General features: G+C 42.2%; 1 protein-coding gene across 2 annotated transcripts in view; it reads left to right on the top strand.

Moving 5' to 3' along the window:
* Positions 1–17,118, top strand: part of UROC1 (urocanate hydratase 1) — a 38,737-nt gene that overhangs the window by 12,762 nt on the left and 8,857 nt on the right. For both annotated transcript variants that reach the window (XM_065687815.1, XM_065687814.1), the window contains 13 exons: positions 432–560; positions 1,223–1,284; positions 2,293–2,359; positions 2,943–3,086; positions 6,398–6,486; positions 7,037–7,099; positions 7,729–7,908; positions 8,220–8,317; positions 9,092–9,164; positions 9,995–10,116; positions 12,729–12,799; positions 13,739–13,837; positions 14,973–15,072. In XM_065687815.1, coding sequence (XP_065543887.1) covers positions 432–560; positions 1,223–1,284; positions 2,293–2,359; positions 2,943–3,086; positions 6,398–6,486; positions 7,037–7,099; positions 7,729–7,908; positions 8,220–8,317; positions 9,092–9,164; positions 9,995–10,116; positions 12,729–12,799; positions 13,739–13,837; positions 14,973–15,072 — 1,297 coding nt within the window. The remainder of the gene's footprint in view (positions 1–431; positions 561–1,222; positions 1,285–2,292; positions 2,360–2,942; positions 3,087–6,397; positions 6,487–7,036; positions 7,100–7,728; positions 7,909–8,219; positions 8,318–9,091; positions 9,165–9,994; positions 10,117–12,728; positions 12,800–13,738; positions 13,838–14,972; positions 15,073–17,118) is intronic.

The raw sequence follows: 17,118 nt of genomic DNA, 5'->3' as shown, positions 1-17,118 counted from the left end.
ACTAGAAGATGCTGAATTACCCATTTCGGGTTAGGCTTAACAATATGCATTGGTATTTTAATCACTAGAAGGAAAACGTCGCAGCTTGGCTTTGGAAAGGTAGCCAGGAAAGTGCCAGATCCAAATGGTTAACCTCAGGATAAAATTAGAATAGCTTTAAAAATGAAGGATTTCTGGGGTTTGTACAGGAGAAATGATTCTGGAGCTCATTCAGACTTCTGCTCGCTGGTGATTTATGTTTCCTGCTGAGTGATATCTCTTAATGCACTTCATTAAAAAGCAAGAATGTGTTGAGAGCTCTGGCTGTTATTCCATATGTGAATGCACCTCATTATCTCTATAGCTGTCTTCATACTCAAAGTTTAGCAGCTTCACAAAGAAACATGAATGTAAGATGCAGATTCCCTCACTTTCCTTGCCTTCCCTTTCAGTTTTGGTTGGTAATGCACTATTTGTCAGAGATGACTGAAGAGCAAACACTAGTGATGTACAGTGGCCATCCTCTGGGACTCTTTCCCAGCCATCGCTATGCTCCTCGATTAGTCATTACTAATGGCATGGTAGGTATTAGCATCTTGTTTTCTCTTTGTCCTCCTCTTCTGTTGAGTTTAAGTGTTGGAATTAAAATGTTATTTATGCTACCTGAGCTTACACACAGGAGAATCTAGGGTCCAAATTCTGCAGCATTTATTCCAGTAGTCGCCCTCACCTCATGCGTGCTGATCTCTAGTGAGGGAGGGAACAATTCTCTCCTTGTTAGACAACTCCTGTTCTGACTGAGCCCAAGCTATACATGTGCTTGACCAAAGCACTTCAGCTAGGCTCAGTTTGGAAGCTTTAAAAGCCTTTAAAATAGGCAAACAGATGATTCTTAATCAGTTGCTCAGGTATCTGGACTGCTTTGCTTGGAAGCCAAGCTGGACAAGTGAACATAATGGTTCATTGCCAGTCTTCTGGGCTATTCAGTATCGATCTCCCTGCAGGCTAGTTTTGTGGCTACAGAGCGGCTTTCCTTGAATTTGCATGACAGTCACACTGCCAGAAAGACCAGACATCTTGTTTTCTAGTGCTAGAATACATAGAATAAACCACCTGAATTACTTCTCCTGTTTTCAGTGTCTTTGTATGTGTGTGACCATAGCTAAAGAAATGTAAGCTGTTAAAAATACCTGCTTAAATCTCTAATTTGCTAATGTGGGTTTTCTTTTGACTGTTTTCTTAGGTTATTCCCAACTATTCCTCCAGAGATGAATATGAGAAGTTGTTTGCTTTCGGGGTAACAATGTAAGAAGGCATCTCGCTATTAAAATAGATCAAATCCTTAACTAAAGTGTAATTCAGGCATCAAGTAGTGGCTGCTTAAAATTTCTAATGCAGATGGATTTCAACCGTGCTGCAGAAAGTCCTGATGCTGCAAAACATTAATACTCTCTAAAGTGAAATTACATAGGTGTTCGAGTTATCTTCAGCTATGTATATAAGGCTGTAATCGAGATCTTCTGGGAATTAGCCTTAGGTTTGTGTGTGAGATTTGGCTGAATTATAGCCTGAAGCCTTCATCATACCCTTCTTGTAGCACTGGCTAGTTCCGCTTTGCAGTGGTTATCTTGCAGTCCACAGAAGAGGCAAGTTCTGAAACATTCCTTCATAATGAGAGAAAGCTTTGAAGTAGAAAGTTAGCTCTTTTATATATATATATATATATATATGCATATAATTATTATTACCCCCTTTTTTACTGCTGATCTAGTTGATGAGCACAGGATTATTATTCTGTTGTGTACCATAGGGAGAATAAATTAAATCCACTGGAGAGCTGCATGTGTACAGGTAAGGAAGCTGGAAGAAAACAAAGGATGCAAATAGAGTATCCATTGCCACTTCCCTGGCAATTTCATAGCAATGTGGACAATTGCTTTGGGCTAATAACTTCAAAAGTGACTATGTGACTCGCTGAATGCCACTGAAAACCAGTGGCATAAAGATGCCAACAAGGTGAAAAGGAGTATCTTTGTCTTCTAGCCACTAGACTAAATGCCAAGTCAAGTTTACACCCAGTCTTTTGATCCATGAGTTTTTGAACTCAATTTAAGGAGTTAAATGCTCCTCCAAAACCACGTTAATACTAATCAAGCAACTCAATTACGTTGCAATTTAATACTAGCACTTATTTAACAACAAATCAAAGCAGAGATGGGGTTTTCTTGTTACAACAGAAAGATATGGAGGCATGTACAGAATTCCTTCCAGCCTTAGTACATGTGGTGTGACTGTGTTCATTACTATTGCCAGGTATGGTCAGATGACTGCAGGGAGCTACTGCTACATTGGGCCTCAGGGAATAGTCCATGGCACTGTGGTAAGAAGCTGTGGAAAGGTCTATTTGTGAATCCTTTTTGGAGGAGGGTGTCTCCAGCAATGGCTTGTGACTGGATTGGATTGGATTGCTGTAAGGCAATGTTCTGCCTGCCAAAGAAACTCTCATTGCCTGTTCCTTGAAAAATGAGTGTCCTATCACTCAGTCCATGGCATGTTATCCAGCACGCAGACCTGAAGGAATTAAGGTCTCAGTCTGTGCTCATATCTAACTACAGTAAGTGATGTATGAATTGACCAAATGTGTTAGAGGAAAAACATTTTTTAGCTTATTTTCTTAGCTATCTTCCTTAGCTGTTTTCTGCAGTGGTCCTAAATATGTCTCTATACCCCAGGAGCAGCATATTGGGAATCACTGGTTATCCTATTCTATTGCATCGTGAGGGAAATGAACATAATCAGGATAGACCATACCATCACTTTAACATGCTTCCATTCAAAAAGATTTATAGTCCAAATAACCCCTGATTTTCAAGCTGTCCTTCCAAAAGGGGCAGAAGATCCTTACATTTCAGGGACTGCAGGAAAAATAGCTCCTGGTAATGGCTGTGTTGTATTGTGTGCAGCTCACAGTGCTCAACGCCGGCCGTCGCTACTTGAAGGCAGAAGACCTGTCTGGAAAGGTGTTTGTTACTTCTGGTCTCGGAGGGATGAGCGGGGCACAAGCAAAGGCTGCTGTCATTGCTGGGTGTGTGGGGGTCATTGCAGAGGTGAGAGCGATGCTTCCTTTCTTTCTGTCTTCTCTACATGTGCTGAATCAGAACCCTCATTCTCCTGATCTGTCATGTTCCTCAAGTAACCCTGACAGCCAAACTCAATGAAATTTACTCTTTTCATAGATCTGCCTCGCCTTTCCAGAGCATTTTTCACTCTATATTTGTTCACTCACTGGATCAGACTGCAGGGATATGGGCTGTAACCTCTTGTGATTGCTTCACAAATAACGCAGGATGATGCTGTCGTTCTCGGTGCTTGAGCTACCTTCATTTCATGTAATTTCCACAGGCAGTTCCCATGGGTACTGCATTCTCTTATGCCAAAGAAGTCTCCGTTAAAAGGTGTTAGTTACGTTGCAATTAACCTTTAATGCCTCTTGCACCCTTATCAGGTGCAATGGAAAGTAGCTGTTCAAAGTGTTGGTATGATTCACTCGTCAAGGCTGGGACAATGAAGTTCTTGGTGTTGTGATTCTTTGAAGTCAATGGGATTTTGTAAAACTGAGAATTTTAAGGTTGGCTTCAGTATGAAGATGGTGAGGTTTAATTACAAGCACTTATGAGAATCCCAGTTTGTAGACAGTGAAGTGCTGCTAAAGGAAAAGTGATGATGGAGAGGAAGTTCTGCAAATAGCATGTTCCCTGAAGCTCACCTACAGTGTGTGTTCTCTGTAGAGTCTTTTGTCCTGATGTAATGTTTCTCTGTTCCAAATATATTAAATATGAGTTATTTCCTCATATAAATAAAGGGAATCTAGTCATGATCTGTAATTCGGACTGCTAGTATCCAAGCAATTGGAATAGTGTATGATAGGATCCACTGGATCCACAGATATCTTTAAGTGTCATATATAATGCAGAGCATGAAAATCCATCATTCTGGTAAGTGTACATGCCTGTAAGTTTTGAGTGAAATACATTTTTGTATTAAAAAATAACTTTAGGTTCTAATAACCTGCATTTTTCAGCTATTCTGCTGATCACAGGGCTCTGTTCTCACATATCAGAGGGAGGGATGGACTACAGAAACACTGCAACAATCTTGAACAGGCTACAAGAAACCTGGAGAGGGGCTTTGGACAAGGGCCTGTAGGGACAGGACAAGGGGAATGGCTTTAAGCTGCCAGAGGGGAGACTGAGATTAGGTTTCATCTGGTTTGCAATGATGGTGGAAGTGTTGTTAGCACAGGAGCTTGGTGGGTATTTGAGATCTCCTCAGGGGCTCTCTGCGGATAAAATCCAATGAATTTATTATTGGACAAATTATTATTGAATAAATTATCTTTATTCAGACTTCTACTCTGTCATCATGAGCTTTCAAATGCTGGAATACAAAGGGAAGATTCCAGTGAATGCTATTCTCAGCAGCCCTTTGTCCTTTTCATCTCTGTGGCTGCAGATGATTTTGTTCAGGAGACTGAATATCGCCTGGTTTTTATCTCCTGTGAGATGATCCTTGTCGGAAATGAGCCTCAGGAGCACATCTGGATAGCTACATACATGTACATATTACTCATTTAAGGAACTATTTATGCAAATGGCATTGCTGAATTTGCAAGAGATGTCATTTTGTCAGCCAGGGCTTCCGAAGCTCAGACAGAAGGGATTAATGGGGCAAGTCTTTTACCTCTCCTGTTTGACATGAAGCAGATTGTCATTTATGAAATAATTGAGTGGAGGGCCAGCCATCTCCGCTGAGCTGCGCTGAGCTCTTTAGTGTCACACTGGAGGTGACATCAGCTCATCATCTTTGTGCAGTCCTTAAACCTGCTGAGGTTGAAAGACTGATCAAAAATGAGCAGGTTTTGCAAGTGTGGTTTAGATCAGGCTCGTTTTCTTGAGCCTGTGAAAGGCTTAGGCTGTCAGGGCTGGAGTAAAACGTGTAGGATGTGGTAACAGATTTAAATAGATCTGCTCTGTTATACTGCGATTTAAATGAACCCCATTCCTGTAATTCATACAGACCATTTAATATCTTTCCTCTTGCGCTGATTTAAATAACTCCCAAAGGAGCTGTCCCCCACGGCACCTGACTTCAGTGAGTAATTCCATTGGCAGTGACACTGATATTATCATAATCTGGGCTTTTGGAAGGAGTCTTTATTGCTGATGTGGGAAATGCTGGAAGGTTTCTCATGCTAAGAATAATTAGGAAAGAAAAGGTTTCCTGGTGTTCAGGCGCCTCCTGAATACAGAACTTAATTAATTTACATCTAAATACTTTGTTAATGAGAAATAATAGCATGAAAACGGTGGGGGTGGATTATAGAGAAGTAAAAATGCTTTAATGGAACACTAGAAGATACTCAGGTTATGTGTCTTATGCACACAGACTGCTGCGGTGTTTAAATCCATTGCTACCATAGGAAATTAGCTTCAGTTCGTTTTTCTACTTGGTTTATGCTGCTGAGAGCTCATGATAAATGTATTAATGATGTGCAAGCTTGTACACTGAACCATTAATATGGAATCTGTGCCAAAGCCTCCCCAGCTTGTCTATCCATTTATGTTTTTATCCAGCTGTCTCTTATGCATATACACACTGACACACAGAAGCTGAGCTCAGAAGAGAGCACAGATTTGGGATTGAGCTCGTTTGGAGCTTCCAAGTTCAAACAAGAGGGAATTAAAGATGTAGTTTTGTTTCGATCCATTGCATGTTTTCAGAGGCATTAGCCAGCTGGGCCAAGAAAACACTTCCCTCTTTCCCATATTTGGTGGAGATTTTCAACCAGCAGTCAAAGAACAAAAGTGAGGGTCGATTTTATTCAGCAAAGCATCGCTTCATGCCGAGCAGTCAGGCAGAAACGGCTGTCTCTGAGCTGATCAAAGGAAATATTTCCTCATTTAAATAGAAATTTTACTTTCATAGGAAATAGCCAGATTTGAAAAATCAATTGGAAACGTTTTGGCTTTTGGCTTATTTGTTGTTTTCTTGGTTTTTTTTTTCCCCCCAGTATAATAATGAAAAGACAGAATAAGAATGATTAAAATTGGTGGGAAAATGCTACCTCTTATACAATTTCAATGATAATTTTGGTTTGTGGAATACTTTAGGAAGAGATGTATTAGTTTGTTGGGTTTTTTTCTCTCTTCAAGCCTGGAGTAAAACATAAAGGGTAAGAAAGGAAAACCCTGAGATAAAAACTAAGCGTTTGAACAATGACTCCATATTCTTAAGGCCAAGGCAGGGCAACTCCCTTTACCCATTTGCTGCTCTTTCTTGCAGACTAGTTGAAAAACTAAAGGTAAAAGTGTTTGGATGGGGCAAGCAGGAGCTTTAAGATCTCTGCTGTTTCCCTTAGGTTGATGAAGCAGCACTTTTGAAGCGTCACAAGCAGGGATGGCTGATGGAGATCTCTGACAACCTGGACCACTGCATCGCTCGCCTTAGGTATGACTTGTACCATAAGTCACTAAATTCATCTCTGCTTCCTAATCCTCACTTGACATCCTTCTGCATTGTGCTATTTTAGTGTGTATATAAAGAGGATGAGGGACACCTCTTGTTATTCCAGGTGTGCTTGTGCATGTGAGTCCTTCCTTCCAGATAGCAGGAAGCATTAGTGACTACCAATGCTGACTGCAAGCTACTACCAATGTTTCATATCATTTATATATGTTAAATGTGTCATTTGGTTTCATGTCACTTATATGTGTTAAATGTGTCTTTGTTCAGCTTCATATCACTTATATATGTTAAATAACTTCAGTTTCATGAATATGCATAGAGCAATTACAAATCATGCTACACTTGAAGCATCACTTCAGCTTTCTGATATGGGTGATTAACAATTACATAAGGGTAGAAAGATCTCTTGCTTAGATGGGTGTTGAAAACTACATACAGACTTCTTTGCTGGGTTTGACTCTGTGATTTGTACACTGCAAGATGGAATTATATGAAGTCATTTTCTTCAATCAGTCTTTTAAATCTATTCTAGAGATGCAAGAAAGAATAAAATTGCCCTTAGTTTGGGTTACCATGGGAACGTGGTAGATCTATGGTAAGTAGTATATATGGATAATGGATATATTAATGCCCTGGTTTGTTAGTCAACCTGGTATTAATTCCCAAGTTTGGAAGAGGCGTTAAGCTTGGTGCTGAGTTCATTACTCTAGATGCTCATGAAGAGCTGTATTGTCAAAAGAGAGGTCTTTACCCTTGTGTTCCAATTCCCAGTTGCTTCCCATGCTCCTTTCCTTATGAAACAATGAATTTCTTAAGGGAAGAAATCCCCAAGATACTTCCTTGGATAAAGAAAGAATTTATCCCTTTCCTTCTAATGTTTTGCTGATTGGATAGCAAGAAAATGATTTTAACTTCAGGGAAGAATAGGAATGTTGAGGTACTCAGTGAATAAAAATAATGAGATGATGGATGGAAATTCCTTGTCCAATGGTGAACCTTGCTCTCATACCATATACCAACGGTTGAGACTGGTTTGTCATACTGGTAACTGGCTCATCTGCCAGCATTCCTGAGCAGGTAAATGTGCACCATCATTTCCCAGCCCCTGACTTAACCTGCCAAGGACATACCTTTATAAGCAACCTCTTGGGACAGAAGAAGTTCACCTGAATGAGGAGCTAGAATGTGAAATGACAGCTCCTGTTTGAACACTCTCTTCCCCAGGGAGAGGCTGGTGCATGAGTTGGACACAACAGGAGAGCTGCTGGTTGATCTGGGATCCGACCAGACTTCATGTCATAACCCGTTCAATGGGGGGTACTATCCGGTACAGCTTGGCTTTGAGGAAGCAAAGCAGCTCCTGTCCACCAACCCAGGGAAGTTCCGGACCCTGGTACAAGAGAGGTAAATCCTTTGGTGATACCTGATTTTAACCTTTAAGTTTAGATGCTCTGCAAGTGAGCACATCTTTGTCTTAAGAAGAAGTTTCTGTTCTTTGATAATTCAATAGAAATCTGGGGTAGAGCTACAGTACTGATACATCCCAACTGTGCTCATACACAGATCACACAGAGTCTGGCAGGCATCCCTTACCCACCATTTTAGAAGTAGTTTTAATGTATAAGAGCTACCCCTGATTTAGAAGTTTGCAGGTGAAACACATATTCTTTTTGATACATTATCAATCTCAAGAATAAATGTCTCCTTTATTTCAGTCTGAAGAGACAAGTGGCTGCTATTAACAGACTAGCTGATAAGGGCATGTTTTTTTGGGATTATGGCAATGCTTTTCTCTTGGAAGCTCAAAGAGCTGGTAAGTAGACCCTGGAGCTGGTAGGTGGAAATGAGGACAATCCTGCATGCATCTTCCCAGCTATAGACAGAGTTGGTCACTGCGTTATGCAAACTCTTTAGAATCATAGAATAGTGTGGGTTGGAAAGGACCTCGAGATCATCCCGTTCCAGCCCCCCTGCCATGGGCAGGGACACCTCACACTAAACCATCCCACCCAAGGCTTCATCCAACCTGGCCTTGAACACTGCCAGGGATGGAGCATTCACAGCTTCCCTGGGCAACCCATTCCAGTGCCTCACCACCCTCACAGGAAAGAATTTCCTCCTTATCTCCAATCTAAACTTCCCCTGTTTCAGTTTTAACCTGTTACCCCTTGTCCTGTCACTACAGTCCCTGATGAAGAGTCCCTCCCCAGCATCCCTGTAGGCCCCCTTCAGGTACTGGAAGGCTGCTCTGAGGTCTCCACGCAGCCTTCTCTTCTCCAGGCTGAACAGCCCCAACTACCTCAGCCTGTCTTCATACGGGAGGTGCTCCAGCCCCTGATCATCCTCGTGGCCTCCTCTGGACTTGTTCCAGCAGTTCCATGTCCTTTTTATGTTGAGGACACCAGAACTGCACACAATGCTCCAGGTGAGGTCTCACGAGAGCAGAGTAGTATCTCTTTCTCTCATTCTGAGACCTCTGATCACCTTTGTGGATGAGTTAAAGCCTTCACAGGAACCCAGGTGTAGTCTGCTTTTACATCTTACAGTTTTTCTTCTCCGAATCACTGACTATTAAATTCTTTTATAGGTGCTGATGTTGGGAAAAGAGGAGCCAATAAAACAGAATTCCGCTACCCTTCCTACGTGCAGCATATCATGGGGTATACTGGGGAGAACTTGGAATGAAGCACTCAAGTACCTTGTGACCCATCTGTTTAGGGGAGAATATTAGAGATACCACTTAGTGCAGGTCTTGCAATGTACTATAAATGATGAAAAGCAGTCAGTAGGAGGTAAATTCATCTCACAGGTGTTATCTCAGGGTTAGTCCTATTTTTCTCCACTCTGGAGTAATGCCCAGCATGGTTTAGGAAGCTGTCCTCTTGGCTGTAAGCAACATGCTCGCATCATACTTACATCACGCTCATGTTTTCTATCGCCTTTCTTAGAGTTACACTTTGGCCTCCGACTCATGCTTAACTTGCCTGTACCGTGTGAATCAGAGCTTGAACACAGGGTAAAGCACCAACCAGATCTCTCCTGGAGCTCAGCTGAAGCATGTCTTACTATTGTGTGTAAACAATGTGGACTGCAAATGCGTCTGGACTCAGGCACTTGTGCAGAACCTGCACTTGTCTGAGTGAAGATGCACTCAGCCTGGGTTTAGCACAAAAAGACCAGGCAGCAGGGAGGGTGTATCTGATGAAACAGAAGAAAACTTGCACTTCACCTGATGATGCACTAGTTTGACTGAACTGCCCAATATTCCTATGAAAAACCTGGTGTATTTGATACCCCAGTCAATGGCTGTGTGGAACAGCACTGCTTAATTTCTCAATTAATGGTCCTTGATGCTTCTGTTTAGATTAGTTCATTGAAAATGTTTCAAATTCTTCCGTCTCCAGCTAATGAAAGAAAAGCACTGCTAGCAGCCAGCATAAATAAGGAAAGAATTTCAGCTATCTCTTAATGAAGCGTGTTCTCTTCCCAGGGACATTTTTTCCCTGGGATTTGGGCCATTCCGCTGGGTTTGTACCTCAGGTGACCCACAGGATCTTGCTACCACTGACTCCATCGCCATGTCTGTGCTGGAGGAGTCTATACGTCAGGGAGGTAAGATTCCATCCCATGCCCCAACACTGGGGGCTCTTCTGGGGGGAAAAGGAAGCTGAGAGTTGTGAAATGTGTGTGAGCTTTTGGCTAAAACCATAAAGAGGAGTCTCTTGCCTGTTCCACATGGGCAGCAAATCTTGCTGTTCTCTTAACTCCTGTAAGGAGTGTAACCGGTAGGTATAAAACACCAAGTAGAGAGGTTATTGATCCCGAAGCTATAGTTGCAATTTGGGCTAAGAGCCTGTGTTCTCATTTCTTAAGGGTCTTCCTGCACTTTGTCACCTTGAAACTTCAAGGCAAACAGCATCTTTCATCAACAGGTCTCCAAGGGGTTATTCTAAACGAGTCAGATTGCTTTGCCCTGCCTCACAGGTGAATGTGGTGTGGGAATCTAGGGAAGGATTTAAGATGCTGGTGAGCAGATGAGTGGCAGGAAACCAGGTTTCCCGGGTGTGGTGCTCCATCCAGTGTCACTTGTCTGTGGGAATCGCCGGGAGACGAGCTCATCCGATGATGACCGACAAGTCTCGTTTATTGCTAAGCAGATGGATACTTATATACCTTGCTTGCATGTTTATAGTTTGGTTACAGAGAGATCATTGGCTTATAGCTTTTACATGTTACAAGATCATTGGTTTGTAGCTTCTACATTTTTGCAGCTACACCGTGCACCCCCCCACTATCCTCCTTCTCATGCACTTATCACTTAGTGGCCTTGGCTGTGATTGGTCATAGTATGTTGCTGTTTGCCGGTGTCCTTCATTTCCTCATTATCTGGCGTGAGAGGTTTGCACCATCTTCTACACAGATGTCTTGTTTCAGCTCGTTGATGGGAGCATGACCTTTTGACCTTTTTCGACAAGCCAATCCTCCACACTTGTCTGTGATTACAATTTCTTTTGTCAGTTGCTAATAACCTGACAGCCATTTCTACTCACTGGTGGAACCAGTCTGGAGTATCTGCATGGCTCTGTGTGTTACTGTAGTATCTAGGGCTAACATTTTCTCACTCTTCTGTATCCCTGAAAGTGGGCTGTTACTGCTACCCCCTGCTTTTGAATGGGAGCTGAGACAAAGCTCATTTCATGTCAGCAAACAGGAACCCTGCTGTGTTGAGACATGTCCTTGTAGCCAGTATTCTCATCTGGCTTCTTGCTGGATATGTTCTATAGAAGTAACAGACAGAAAGATCAGTTCTCTAAGTCCATGCACTGTGAAGTATAAAACATGTCTCTCTGAGATAGCTTATGAAAGTGAAAAAGGAACTCAGTATTTGTTTCTCTAGAGAAAATCCTGTAAACTCTCATTAAATAGCTGCAATAACCCAAGTGAATCTTACCCATTACCTTCAAGAAGATCCTTCCTTAGAGCTTATGAATGGCAGCACAATCCCACTAAAACAGCACTAGCAGATGTTTCATCTTTCACTTCCTCCCAAGCTATGAGCTAACATGTTAATTCTCATTGCAGAGTTTAGCAGCTATCGCTTGGAAACAAGCCCTAAAGCACTGACAGGGCTTTTTGGGGTCATTAAAACTCTCTGTATGGAGGTCTGCCTCTGCAGGAATGAGCATATTTTACATCTCCCTTTTAACAGTGTGTTTAGCTCAGATTAAATATGAGCATCTTGCCTTTCCTCTTCCTTGTTTCTAGTTTTACTACATACCTACTGACATATTGCCTAGTGGGAAGACAGTCTAAACACCCTTCTCAGTTACCAGGGACAACTTCAAGATGGGATGGCAGAGATGTCAATGAGGAGAAGATGGAGTATATAAAATCATTATATATAATTCTCTTTGAAAGCATATAGAATCCCAGACTGGTTTGGGTTGGAAGGGACCTTAAAGCTCATCCAGTTCCAGCCCCATGTCGTGGGCAGGGATACCTTCTACTAGACCAGGTTCCTCCAAGCCCCATCCACCCTGGCCTGTGTATATCTAAACAAGATGTAGGGTGGATATACATGTAAAGTAGCTACTCCATAATAAGTCTTTCTGTGCAGTTTGTGCTCCATAATAATGAGAGGCAACATACCTCAGTTTGTAGCATAAGAGACCTTGGGTTTATCTTGGGATAAAAGCATTCACGTGGGTCACTTAGTACAGAGCAACTGTTGTGCTATAAATCTCTATCCCGGCACTGGTGTAACTTATCCTCAAGCATGTATTGCCAGCTGCTGCTGGGAATTTCTGCTGGCCGACTCAAAGGAGTTATTTACTACCTGATGCCTGTAGTACCCAATGTCATGGAGTTTGCTAAAGCTTCTAATTTAGCAAAGGCTCAGAAAGGGATTGGCCTTTAGTAGGCAGCAGGCCAGGTGAACAGGAATGAACAGTACATGTAACCCATATTCCAAGGTTTAGTTTGCTAAAGATCTGAATGGGGTTTATTGTTCCAGCTGTCTCCTGGGTGACATCTCGTACCTCTCTCTAAATGTATGGTACCCGTTACTGCATCAGCTGTACAGAAGAGTCTATGCAGCACTTCCTATATGCGTGCTTGTGTATGAGAGTAGAATGTGACTTCCTAGTGCTGTCAGATGAGTTAAATTAAACTTGCAGCATATTGCATTCGTTTTCAAAACCTCTTTTCTTGCTTTCCCTGGCAAGTGAGCACATCTGTGAAGCAGCAGTACCATGACAACATCCGCTGGATTCGGGAAGCTGGCAGGCACAGTTTGGTAAGTGCACAACTTCCTTCACTGCATGTGTCCTCGTCCAGAATGCTGGAGTGAAAAGCAGGCATGGGCATGAATGAAATCACTGCCTGCAACTCCCAGAGCTGATAGCTGAAACCAAAGTGTAGGGGTTTTAGGGTGAGCTGAAGCAGTTTTTTCCCTTCATTTCTTCATCTGGGAATGTTCCAATAACTCATCAATATTTAGTCTTATATCTGGAGTGAAACACATCAATGATTCACTCTCCATCTCATTTGTAACTAGCTTTCTTTCAGAGAGCTATTCACAGTGTCCCTCTTGGCATTGCTTTGGCTCATCTTCTTCATGCCTGTAATTCCTGGTACCCTTTACAAAACAGGTGATGAGGCCAAAGACCTGCCCCTGCCGTGCTGTTGTATAGTGGGAAGCAGGATGCCAGTGAAGCATCCTTTGTTTTTCTTTTAGGACAGGTTCTCACTGTGAAGCTAGCAAATAAAACTGTAGGGCTCGTGCGCTCTCCTTATCTGGAAGCCAGATTGGTCCATGGAGTAAAAGCTGGAGAGAGGAGCATAGCTGTGCAGGGCAGATGTTCTTTGCCATTCTTTGTCTCCAGATTTCTCTTCCCTTTAGCCCACCACTGCCAATTCACCTCTGCTTCACAGCTTTGATAAGGGATTTGCTGATAGGAGGATTATAGCTGAGCAATCAGGTTGATTTAAAAGGTGGGATTGATTGGACAGTAGCAGCTGAATACAGAAATACATCTCATTGTGGGAGTGGAGATAAAAGTGCAAAGAGGGATTTTAGTTTGTTTTTTTATGGAAGCTGGATGTTGATGAGGAAATAACCTGCACTTTCTCCTACAGAAGGGAAGGGGTCATTCCTGTGACTCTACTCATCTGGGGCTTGGAGATAAGCCACTTGCACAGAGAAGCTTATCGCTTTGGCCTTTTTGTTTTCCAGGTTGTTGGCTCTCAAGCTAGAATCTTATATTCTGATCAGAGGGGTCGTGTGTCTATAGCCGTGGCTATTAACCGAGCCATTTCTGAAGGGAGGATTAAGGTTTGTCATTTTCTTTGTGATGTGGGAAATGTGTTTGATATCTAAGACTGAGCTGGCAGGTGGAAAAGAAGAGACCAGTGAGAGCAGAAGTGCCTGCTGGTTACATGGGACCCCATATCCTGAAGACACCACTCCATAATTATTCCCATTGTGTACATCAGCATCAGAATAAGGTGTTGTCGCTCATTCATGTCCATCTCTTTTATAGCTGAATTACCCTTTTTGAAGGGGTGAACTCAAATAGGACTTAGACCTTTCCTAGCTGGAATGCATTCTGCTTTTTGTTACCCAGAGAATGTTTGTTCAAGTATTCCAAGTGCTGTTGACCTTCTCGGGACTCAAAATGAACGTCACTGAAAGCTAGGCTCAAAAAACAAACCTGACCAGGCCGAGCACTCCCTTGGAGCTTTGAGTGACCAGGTCAGACTCCCAGGCCCTTTGGATTTATTTGTGTCCGTTCTGTGTTTCTGCAAATCTCCATTCCTCCTCTTGCAAGCTGGGTGCTCGTGTCTATTTTCAATGATGCCCTAATTCACTGCCAGCATAAACCAGAGCCAGCTAATTCCAGACCACACCGTGCCAAGAGTGAATTATTCCTGTATAAGCCCTGTGCATGGCAAATGATGACCTGGAAGCTGACCTAGATTCACACTGTCAGTTGGATTCCAGATCAAGAATGGACTTGTTTGAGCTGTATGAAATCATTGATTTTCATTCTTAACTTCTTTAGTCTTGAAGTTTCCCAAAGGCATAAATAAATGTAAAACTTTATTGTTTGCTGATGAAAATGGAAACGAAGAACTAGTTTTCAATGAAGACTTTTGCATACTGAAATGATATTTTGGCCGAGATGAAATAACCTTATGGCTGCCCCTCTTCTCCCATCCCTCCTTTTGAGGATGCCACTGGCATAACACCAAGCTCTTAGTTATGAAATGAACGTGGCTTTCATGAACAGCATGTAAACATCTGTTTTATAGTAAATAACAGGCAGAGAAGGTGTTTCAGGGTCTTAGGAGAGGGGGCCAAAGCTGAGGTTTGAGATGACTGAAGACAGAATTCAGCAAACCATCATCCCTCAGTAGCATTTGCAGTCCATGAAGGATTCCATTCTCTTGTCCTTGGCTTTTTGCAGGCTCCAGTGGTCCTCAGCCGAGATCACCACGATGTGAGTGGGACTGACAGTCCTTACAGAGAAACCTCAAACATCTACGACGGATCAGCCTTTTGTGCAGGTCAGCAGAGCAGCTGAGGCTTGACTGAGCAAACAGGGGAATTGCTTTACAAGCGAAATTAGGTTTTCATGCAACACTTTTAAAATGCTTTTATTTAACCCTTTAATTCTGATTAATCAGATTTCCTAAGAAGCCTAGTGGGATTTAATAGTGGTAGGGAAGTATGCAGAGCTACTTAAATAGGAAAGGTCCAGCAGAGTGCTGAACATTCAATGATGATGCACCAGATTTGCCTGGATGTCAATGGAGAGCAATGTCTGAGCACACTATCTTCTGTTTGATTTTCACTTTGTACCTCACTGTTTCAAAGAGGGGATCTGGACAGTATTACAGCTCTGTTTCCTTGGGATCCACAAGATCAGAAATCAGCTCTACAATAGTATTATGCTTAAAGCAAAAAGATTCACAGATGTGTTCATTTCATTGCCTGAGGACTTGGAAAACAGGCTGGCGTTTCTGAAAGGAACTTTTCTTATTATAAGGGAACATACATTGATAGTGAAAGCATAGGAAAGGAAGCCAGGCATTCTGAATTCAACTCCAAGCCTTGCTGCTCGCTTACAGTGTGACTGTGGGCAAATCACGTAGGCTTGCTATACAAAAGGAGCCTTTATTTCTGCACTCCTGCCCTGAGCTAACCAGGCCCTGCTTTTGAATTGATGAAATGATGCTTTAGAGAAATTAACCCAAGAAATATCTTGATTGAAAAAAAAACAGGGAAGTACTAAGCAATTTCTAACCTAAATCTCCCTCAATTTTCCATCCATAAAGTGGAAATGATGATAATGGCTTTAGCCCAGTAGCGTTCCTGCATGTCACGAACTAACAATCACAAAGTGGTGTGAGACAGGAGGCTACAAGCTGCTGTTGAAGGAGAAATTATGAGAGAGGTAGCTGAGTATATTGAATGACTTCCATTATGGCAATTCATAATAGAACCAAATTATGGCTCAATTTGAAGAAGAAAAGTTCCCCGCTATCATAACTGGATTTCCTGATGAAATGAGGCTTTTAGCTGTGTCTGTCAGTCCCACTTCAACCCTTCTTGAGCATGTTGGCTAATTCTAATAGGTCAGATAGATGCCTTGAATAATGCTGTGAGAAAATGGTGCAGCTGCACAGAGAACAGCAATCCAAAGTAAGGTCTTCACCTTAGGGCAATAGAAATGAGGCTTGCTTAAAGCCCATTGCTCATCATGTGTTTTTCTTTGCATTTTGTGATTTACATGAACCATTTGCCTTCTCCAAGGGCTTATCTAAAGCTTGTTGACCACTGATCTCACTGGTCTTTAAAACCAGGTCTATTTTACCAGTTGAACCTTTGGAGGTAATAACATCAAATCATTTAGGTTAAGGGAGAAAGCTCTTCAGATCATCAAGTCCAACCATCTTAGGTGTTACTCTCTCCCTTCTTTCCTGTTTTAACACCGTATTTGAGCTGGTTCAGGTGAAATTGGCTCCTCTGTAGCACACAGGAATTTTCCAGGGTGCTTGCTTGTCTCATTGTGTTTTACAGTAAGTTCCTCAGCCTGATCCTTAGCAAACATGGGTCATTGCTGCTCTGCAAAGTGTATTTCAGCACAGGTATTTGCAGTGAGTGACCTTTATCAAAGCCCAGGAGCAGCACGTTAATGCATCATTAGTTCACTTGCCATCTTCTTGTCGAACCTGCGCTCTTCCCACACTAGTGACTGAGGAAGAAATCTGTACATTCTAGTATATGGGGATTTTGATTTCTCCCACTCCCTCTTGACAGCACTGTAATTATGATAATTGGGTTATTAAAGTGACATAATGCCAGATAAAAGATGCCATAATGGGGCTTTTGACAGGGTTTAACATAGATTAGTGCTGAAGTAAACTCATTTTTCCATCAGAGACGTAACTGTGGGTCTGTGAATGTGGCTGGTGCAGATATTGCAGTTTGTCGCTGTTAAAAGCACAGCAAATTATCTATTAAACCCATCCTGAATTAAATCTGGACAAACGTTTTTGGTTTTACCCTGTTATCCTCTGTGTTGTATCTTTTTCCACCCCTCTGGGTTT

The sequence above is a fragment of the Lathamus discolor genome, chromosome 7, assembly GCF_037157495.1.
Source record: "Lathamus discolor isolate bLatDis1 chromosome 7, bLatDis1.hap1, whole genome shotgun sequence".
In the NCBI taxonomy this organism is placed as follows: domain Eukaryota; kingdom Metazoa; phylum Chordata; class Aves; order Psittaciformes; family Psittacidae; genus Lathamus; species Lathamus discolor.
Note: the sequence above shows the minus strand (reverse complement) of the source record. Positions and strands in the feature narration are given on the sequence as shown.